The 9897-nt window shown below is 38.7% G+C and overlaps 1 protein-coding gene across 1 annotated transcript; it reads left to right on the top strand.

Annotated features, from left to right (window-relative positions):
* Positions 1–58: 58 nt before the first annotated feature.
* Positions 59–9380, top strand: LOC121856132. Its single transcript, XM_042351447.1, has 3 exons — positions 59–821; positions 2638–2779; positions 8679–9380. Exons 1-3 carry the CDS (start codon positions 148–150, stop codon positions 8682–8684), a joined length of 822 nt encoding a protein of 273 aa, XP_042207381.1. The 5' UTR covers positions 59–147; the 3' UTR covers positions 8685–9380.
* Positions 9381–9897: the final 517 nt, after the last annotated feature.

Raw genomic sequence — 9897 nt, 5'->3', positions numbered from 1 at the left:
GTAATTAGCAAATAATAATAATAATATGGAAATTTAATTATACTGTATTTTCATTTTCAGGGATATAAGGCTTCCCATCATGAAGCAAGGGAAGCCTTTACATCAGGCAGCTTAATAGAGTCATGCAACTCGAACTATGGCCAACCAATGAATAAATTTTTTTGCACAACCAGCCAAAATGTGAAGACTTCCCCAGTGTTGATGGTGAATGGTGGACTGGTGCCTCTCACTGTAGCTCAGCCTGGGTCCCACACTGGTGCTCTCACTTCAACTCTTCCAAAGAACATGCAGGTGATCAAGGTCATAACGAGGACTGAAGGATTAAATCAACAGGAGTCCTCTACGGTCATTACAGTGTTACCAGCTGTACAAACACAAACTTTTAGTCAAAGTTCAGTTCCATCAAAACTTGTCATGCATGTTAATGGAGGATTCCAGCAAGTGTCTACAGGGACCTATACTAATGGTCAGAAAGTGACTGGGTCCAGCAATCCTTTGGGTGAAGGAGAAACTTTTTCTGAGTCATTACAAGGCAACCCCAGTCCTTGCACCATCTTCACAGTGTCTGGTAACCACAGTGGCCAGAGGGCTTTTGCCAGAGTGAGCTCTTCAAAATCTCCCATGAACTCCCAGCCAACAAAATGTTCCGCTACATCAGTATCCAGTGGCAATCTTTCTAAGATCCAGTTGTCCCAGTCTCAAGGATTGCAGTCTCAGCTGTCGGCCACAGGGTCAGGTGACCAAGTACCTGTAGGATTTGTACATCTCCAGTCGAATGTCAGTGCTGGATCAAAACCTTTAGTTGGTTGTCATCAAAATAGGTAAGATACAGTTTCTTCTAATGCATATCATCATCGTCATTATCACTACCATCAACAAAAAGAATTTTACACCCATTTTCCACTTTTGTGCAGGTTATTAACTGATGTAATTTCTTACACCCTCCCCCTATATCATTCTTGGCTCTCCATGTTTAAGCTCATGCTTCTCTTTATCCAATTGGTTTCCACCATTCTCCACAAACCCAAATCATCTCAGCATACCTGTATGCATAACATTGTCAATATTGTATTCTGAATAACCAGCTGCCCTTATAACTCTAAATAAAGTTTCCTATCTTTCTGTGGCATATTGCACATTCACCTCACCATTCACATTTCAGCTTGCCCAAACCTGTGTAGCTACTGTGTGTCATGTCATCCTTTTTAACTGCCCATGCCTCACTGCCATACAACATCATACTTCCCATGTCAGTTGCATACACCCTTCTTTTCATGCAGAGGGAAGGTAGTCTTGCCATCAATAAAAGGCAGCAACTCCCAAACCTTTTTCCAGCCTTTTCTGACTCCTGTAACTGAGTTAGTTCAAGCACCCCTCCAGCAATGATCATGTCATCCAGGTAACAGAACTCCTCAATACAGTCCAGGGATATACAGTACTGTATCCCAGTGTTGAGTTTCTCCAGCATTGCTTGGTTCCTGCAGATACAAGAAATTTAAGCTTAAAGTCAACAACAACCTGCAGTTTGCCATCTACTCGACTGCACCTGTTGTGTACCCACCTTCAACACTCGCACATTATGGAGTTGTTGCTAACACCTTTCTTACAGACAGTATTTGGCTGTCTTTTGCTTTCATCATATCATGAGTCTCTTACTTCGAACCTTTAGATTCATTCGTATTGGTTTCATGTTCTGGTTGGTACCGAGACAGTTTCAAACATCTGAAGCAGGCAGTGCAGTAATAGCTGGATGGGAGAGTTAACAAACTTTTGGGTGAGACTACTGTGATAAACAGAAGGGGGCTGAAGATTAACCCATATTTTCACTTCATATTCCTCACTTTCCTCGCTATTTACTCTCACAGTGGCTCTTGAGGCTTCATATAATGCCATAACCACGTGAACAAGACAATGCTTTCTCAATGCCCTCTTTGTGGCCAATATTTCACATGGAAACTCAAATGCCTTCTCGAAGTCTACAAATACAAAGTACAACTTTCTCTCCATCCCTAGACATTTCTCTTGTTACCTGGCCATAAATAGTACCCAGGTAGTCTCCCTACCTGGCATGAATCCAAACTGCATTTTTTTGCTTATGTCCCCTCTCTCCCATATCAGTTTCTTGGTTACCTTTTCCTCAACTTTCATAACCTTATCTAACAGTCCAGTTCCCTATATTTCCCATGTTTAAGTGCATCTTTACCCTTGTAAGTATTTACAACCACACTTCTGCCAGTCAGCTAGAACAACAAACTGACTAATCATTCCTGGATTTTTTCACTGTCAAATGATTCGTCTGAATTCACGGCCATATTTGCAATTCTGTCATCTATCATTTGAACATTAACTGATGCATCCTTGTCACTATTTATGCATCTTCTGCAAATAAGAAGTCTTGAAGACTGATACTTGACCCAGTGTTGGTCATAGGTCAAGCATTGTTAATCGCAGTGCTCAGTAAACATAACGGTAAAGTTTAAGATGTCACAATGACCTGTAGGGTTCAACCATAGAATGGGAACTTAGAATGCTTAGATCAGTGTTTATTATTTTGTAAAGTAGATTTTTGATTGAAAGATATTTTACTGTAATTATTTTGTGAAAGAACTATTTATGGCATTTCATTTTATGTTCCAGCAGCAGACAGTGGCAACCATCTCCTGAAGGTTCCAGCACTGACAGTGAGCTAGAGGAGATTTTTGGTAATTCCTTCAAGTTCACACGTCCCAAGAGTCTAGTCACTGGGATACCTAGTCAGGGTGGAGATCCAGGCAATAAGGTGAGACATTTTGTTATTCTGGCACATGCTATTGTCAGTGTTTATTTAGGTACTACTGTATTACTAATGATACTGTTTAAGTGTTGAAAAAATATATGCCTCTAAAAGGGAATTAGAAAGGGCATGTAGGAATTAATACACCCTGACCCCGCAAATTCCTGTTTCAAACATCCGTTTTTCTACAAATCTGTGCTTTTTTTTGACCATTACCCAGTTACCGTGTTACTCACTTGTCTGTTTGTTTCAGAAAAAAAAAAACTTTGGGACTGCCAAAAAACATTACAATAATTGTTCTGAAATTTAAAGAAAATTATTGCAATCATTATGAAAGCTTAATCAGTTCAATATTCAAGTTTGAGTATGTAAATAAACATGTAATCTATATCACTCAAGACATTATAATTTGCCCTAGTAAACCATTTTCTTTATTACAGATCAAAAGACTAAGAATTACACTAATGTACTCTAATGTGGCTTAGAAATGAAGAAATATAATAAAAAACTAAAATAAGTAAAAAAGGAGAGAGAGAGAGAGAGAGAGAGAGAGAGAGAGAGAGAGAGAGAGAGAGAGAGAGAGAGAGAGAGAGAGAGAGAGAGAGAGAGAGAGAGAGAGAGAGAGAGAGAGAGAGAGAGAGAGAGAGAGAGAGAGAGAGAGAGAGAGAGAGAGAGAGAGAGAGAGAGAGAGAGAGAGAGAGAGAGAGAGAGAGAGAGAGAGAGAGAGAGAGAGAGAGAGAGAGAGAGAGAGAGAGAGAGAGAGAGAGAGAGAGAGAGAGAGAGAGAGAGAGAGAGAGAGAGAGAGAGAGAGAGAGAGAGAGAGAGAGAGAGAGAGAGAGAGAGAGAGAGAGAGAGAGAGAGAGAGAGAGAGAGAGAGAGAGAGAGAGAGAGAGAGAGAGAGAGAGAGAGAGAGAGAGAGAGAGAGAGAGAGAGAGAGAGAGAGAGAGAGAGAGAGAGAGAGAGAGAGAGAGAGAGAGAGAGAGAGAGAGAGAGAGAGAGAGAGAGAGAGAGAGAGAGAGAGAGAGAGAGAGAGAGAGAGAGAGAGAGAGAGAGAGAGAGAGAGAGCAGAGAGAGAGAGAGAGACTTTTTAAGTTCTGCAGCCCTAAGGCTGAAAATATACATTGGACATAAATGACTTTTACATACAATGGTGGTTTAACAAAAGCCTTCATTAGAGAAAGGTAAAGGACATACAGTGAACATCCAGTTTAATGTTTACAGTGGAGGTCATGTAGATCATGTACGCTGAGGTGTTGAACAGCAGACACGTAGCGTAGTAACTCCCTCACAGATGGTGTTATGAGGGACCTCACGTGGTGTAGTAATTCCCCCACAGATGGTGTTATGAGGGACCTCACGTGGTGTAGTAATTCCCTCACAGATGGTGTTATGAGGGGCCTCACGTGGTGTAGTAATTCCCCCACTGATGGTGTTATGAGGGACCTCATGTGGTGTAGTAATTCCCCCACAGATGATGTTATGAGGGAACTCACTTGGTGTAGTAATTCCCTCACAGATGGTGTTATGAGGGGCGTCATGTGGTGTAGTAATCCCTCACAGATGGTGTTATGAGGGGCTCACGTGGTGTAGTCCCTCACAGATAGTGTTATGAGGGGCTTGACGTGGTGTAGTAATTCCCTCACAGGTGGTGTTATGAGGGGCATCACGTGGTGTAGTAATTCCCTCACAGATGGTGTTATGGGGGGCTTGACGTGGTGTAGTAATTCCCTCACAGATGGTGTTATGAGGGGCTTGACGTGGTGTAGTAATTCCCTCACAGATGGTGTTATGAGGGGCATCACGTGGTGTAGTAATTCCCTCACAGATGGTGTTATGAGGGGCATCACGTGGTGTAGTAATTCCCTCAAAGATGGTGTTATGAGGAACCTCACATGATGCTGTAGCAACTCATTCACTACATGGTGTCGTAGCATCATGGGGACACCACTTGGTCTGGTGTCACAGGACCTCACTCACTCAAGTGAGTGTGCGTGCATGCACACTCCGTCACCGACTCACCTGGGTCCCTTCCCCCGATGTGACGTCATAGCATACACTCACGTCCCGGAGTCAGCTGGTTGACTGCCTGACTGGACTGTGTGGTGTCGCTTAGATGATGACTTGAGTGTGGAAAGAGCTACTTTTGTACATAAATTGTGTGCTGTTGTATTATGATATATTACAGATCAATTTTGTTGTTTATCATAGCAATTTTTTTTTTATAAAGTGGTTATGACACTACTGGTGGCAGACACATGATTAAATTACTTTAGTTGTGTTCAGATTGTTGGGTTAAATTTGAATTTGTACTGAACAGGGACAAAGTTGGGATACCTGAAAGATTCAGATAGTTGGAATTCAGATAAAATGAATTGAACTGTAAATTAAATAAAATCTACAACACTGGATTTACCGTAATAGTGGAGACATTCTGCATACAATGGTTGGCCTGACATGAATGGAGGAGGTTGCTGGGTGCTACTGGGTCAGTACTACAGGAACCAAATATTACCAGGGAGTGCTGAATATTATTTCTGGTGTCCTAGATACTCTGTGGTGCAATTTATACCCAAAATATTGGGGTGCTACAGCTCCCTCCCTTCCCTCATCCATGTACTGGGTGGATTGAGAGGGGGAGGATGGTGTGGCACACACTAAAGAACTGACTAATAATGGAGTGTGTGCGGGAGATGCCCATCTGCCATTTCCGTGAATGTATTATATCAAGCACAGTATGAATAGAATATCACTAATATAAGAGTATTTTAACCGAAAACTACTAAAACAACGAGTAACATATCTTGAACATCGGAAGGTGAGGTAAAATCTTTTGTTTTCATGTAGTTTATCCTAATTTACATTGAAATGCATTAAGTTTCAGCAAAACTACTATTTATTTCTGAGAATATGGAAATGTAATATTTTGCTGAAATGACGTACATATTACAGTGGAAAGTGACGAAAGCAATGACTTTCACTTTCTTTCGTTCAAAAGATGTTACTGTAATCCCTTTTCGAATGGTTTTCAGTTAAAAAACTGTTGTATTACAATAATATTCTATCCTAATTCACTTGTGATGCAACAGTTTTTTTTAACTGAAAACCATTCGAAAAGCGATTACGGTAACATCTTTTGAAGGAAAGAAAGCGAAAGTCATTGTTTTCGTCACGATTTTATCGCACTTTCCACTGTAATACGTATCTCATTTCAGCAAAAATATTACATTTCCGTGAATGTAGTATATCAAGCACAGTATGAATAGAATATCATTGTAATATAACAGTATTTTAACCGAAAACTATTAAAAAAATGAGTAACATCTCTTGAACATCGGAAGGTTAGGTAAAGTCTTTTGTTTTCGTCATGTATTTTATCCTATTTTACATTGAAATACATCACGTTTCAGCAAAACTACTATTTATTTCTGAGAATATATTCATTCAGGCACAGTTTAGGTAAAATATACATGTGCTGTAACATTTTTTTAACTGAAAACTATTCGAAAAACACGTACCCTCTAGCCCTGTTCAAGGAGAAGACTGGGAGGAGCTGTTTGGTGCTTAAGACGATGACAAGGAAAATGATTTTGATGGGTTTTAATGAAAATATTTAGAAAGACCCTGGCACTGTCAAGGAAAGTGGCTGCTGAAGGCTTCCAGGACATGGCAGAGGACGAGATTAGGGAGCTAATTGAAGAGCACGACACTGAGCTGACCGAGGAGGATCTACAGGAGTTAGTAGGCTCAGGCAAGGAAGAGGAAGCGAAAGGGAAAGAGGAAGAGCACCAAGAAATAACATTGGAGAAGTTGGGGGAGATGACCAGGAATATTGAGGCACTGAAAAACCTGGCCTATAGTATGGACCCCTCCATGGTGCGTGCCCTGAAATTCATACGAGGGATGGATAACGTTTTTGCTCCATACAAAAACATCATGGAAGAAATGAAAAGAAAGAGACGACAACTCCCCATCACCATGTTCTTTGATCACCGAAGGAGAGATTTAACACCATCAATCACTGGCGGCATTGAGGAAGCAGCTGAATCCACCGTCGCCCCCACTTCACCACCCGTTATGGAATTGAGTGACGATGACCCCCGTCCTGTCGCCGAGGATAGGTACTGTACAGTAAAGTGAAATTTTTATCTATTTTTTTTTAATAGCTTTTCTTGTCATGTTTATTGTTTGTAAAAATGCACAGCACAGTACAGTTCAGTACTGTACATAGGAAGTGGAGGTGCAGTTATTCACAAAACATTTGTGTTCGTTGTCGGCAGTAGAGAGGGGGTGGAGGAGGCAGAGGAGAGAGCGAGTTGGGAGGGGTGGTGACTTTGGACGCGGGAGCAGGGACAAGTGGAGATGTCAGCCAGTACATTATGGGTGTATTAATTGTTTTTATAGCTATTTTTGCATTTTAATATTAAATATTGTACATTACGTTTCAACAAAACTACCATTTATTTCTGAGAACATGGAAATGTAATATTTTTGCTGAAATGATGTACGTATTACAGTAGAAAGTGGGATAAAATTGTGACGAAAGCAATGACTTTCTCTTTCTTTCATTCAAAAGATGTTACCGTAATCGCTTTTTGAATGGTTTTCAGTTGTGGGATTATAAGGCTAATGATAGGATAGAATATTATTGTAATACAGTACGAGTACAACAGTTTTTTAACTGAAAACCATTCGAAAAGCGATTACGGTAAAATCTTTTGAACAACGAAAGAAAGCGAAAGTCATTGTTTTCATGTTTCCACTGTAATATGTACGTCATTCCAGCAAAAATATTATATTTCCATATTTATTTCTGAGAATACGTATATTCATTCAGTCACAGTTAAGGTAAAATATACTTGTGATGTAATATTTTAATGAAAATACGGTATCGTAGTTTTCTTTTGTTTCAAATTTAATTAACAAAGATTGTTGTTTCAAATGTTATGAATAAAAATTTATGTACAGTATCTATAAATAAACTTTAATAAATGAATACTTTATGTTTTACATCGTCCTGTGCTACCATACCATGGATTTGGCTACTTTGGACTTGCTATGATGACGCAAGAGATCTGCCCTGGCAACTGTACTGACACTCACAGCTGGTGGTGCGTTGGTGCATCGTTTCCATTGTTTACTGGTAGTTACTGGTAAATATTTTTCAACCTAACGAAACTATTACCCGTTTAGAGGTCAACCCCCAATTTTTTGTAAAATAATTTGGTCTTAAAAACTCGAACTATACACAGGTATATACGGTAAATAAGGACATGGGGGGCCAGGGTTTGTTTTGGGGGGGGGGGGCAGCAAAAATACGCTGATTTTTAACATCCATGGGTATCTCTGTTACGTAACCCCCGCGTATGTTAAGGGCCGACTCTACAGTACTCTGGTGTTTTTTCAGGTTACAGTAATTGTCTGCATCTTCTGATGTTTCCCCCCAAAATATGATTTTTTTGTTTTATTTATTTATTAATTTTTTTCATAAGTTGAAACCTGATTTTTTTTCTCTCCCTCCCCATAACTTTGATTTTACATAAACTTGGTCTTAGTAAATCAGGGACTGCCTGTACAACTATGGCTAAATAATATATACTGGTATTGAAAAACTTTAGGGCAGTATCTTTGAGGTTTTAAAGGGTGTTGGTTACTGAAACCATTTAACCACAGAAAAGTAACCATCATAAGCATTCCCTTTATCCTCAAAAAAATTCCTCATTTTACCCTTCTAGTTGCCTTTTTCAACAGGCTGGGGACTGTGGAGGATGTGTTCTCTTATGACCTGACTTAAATCCTAACTTTGCAAGAACATTTTTTGTGAACTGGATATTATGAAGAGTAGCCCTTGCAGTATGACTGAAAACTTTGATTCATTCTTTAATATATATTTGTTTGTCATGAGCAGGTGTGAAGAATCCAACAAGGGCTTCATCAAGCCAGTTACTGCCTCCTGTGTGCTCCAGTTTGGTAAAACAAAACAGTCACCGGATACCCAAGCTGACGCCATCAGGTAGTTGCCCTCCATGCATAACATCACAGTGTAAACATCGTGACATTAAAACACTTTCTCAGATTGGAAAAAAGTCTCAAGTGTTGAGTCACAGGAATAAAGAAAAATTTACTGTGACTCCATATCAGCAAGACTTAAGAGTTGTGTGAAGTCTTCATTTTTTTGTGGTAGCAGACACACATTAGAACATAACATAAAGTCGGTGAAAGTAAAATGTGTATTATTTTGAAGTGCCTTAAGTTAATTTCATGACAGTTGATTTTGTATGATAGAGAAGATGTCATCTATCCCTTGATTATAATAGGAGTAAAATAGGTGGATAATATTATAATGATATTGTGTTGTAAACATGTGGTATTTTACAGGTGATGACAAATATTTAGTACAAGTGCCTTACAAAATCTATATCTTAGTCATTCATTTTGTAAAGAACACTTTTTATGGGCAAAGTAAAGGGTAGGGTAAATGTACAGTACTGTGTAACATTGTATCATGTAAATTATTCAAATTAGCTTGAAGAAAGGGTCATAATGATGGCTCATTTCTTGGCTTGTATTGAATATAACAAAGTTAATTACTGTACAAGTGTTTTTAAACATTGTGTATATATATATATATATATATATATATATATATATATATATATATATATATATATATATATATATATATATATATATATAAATATATATAATATATATATATATATATATATATATATATATATATATATATATATATATATATAATTTGCTGTTTATTCAAGACATCTTCAGAGGCAACTGATTACATGGACAGAGAGAGAAATATACAGGGTCCCTTTTTCTGACCTGACCTGTCTAGTCACGTCATCACTTTTCTTAAGCTCCTCTACGGTATGTTGGGGGATTAGTGATGTCATCATTATGACTGACCTCATGTTTTTAGGTCACCCGTATATTTAAGCCTCTCTCTGTCCATGTAATCCAGTTGTCTTCTGAAGATGTCTTGGAATAAAGACGAAGCTAAGCATTCGCTGTTTCCATTTTCTCCGCAGATTTATCAAGATTTATCTTATCCACGTCATTGTGATTTATATGAAATATATATATATATATATAAATATATATAATAT

This window comes from Homarus americanus, unplaced genomic scaffold, assembly GCF_018991925.1.
Source record: "Homarus americanus isolate GMGI-L3 unplaced genomic scaffold, GMGI_Hamer_2.0 scaffold8523, whole genome shotgun sequence".
Taxonomy (NCBI): domain Eukaryota; kingdom Metazoa; phylum Arthropoda; class Malacostraca; order Decapoda; family Nephropidae; genus Homarus; species Homarus americanus.
The sequence above is the reverse complement of the archived record's forward strand: the minus strand, read 5'-3'. Positions and strand labels throughout refer to the sequence as shown.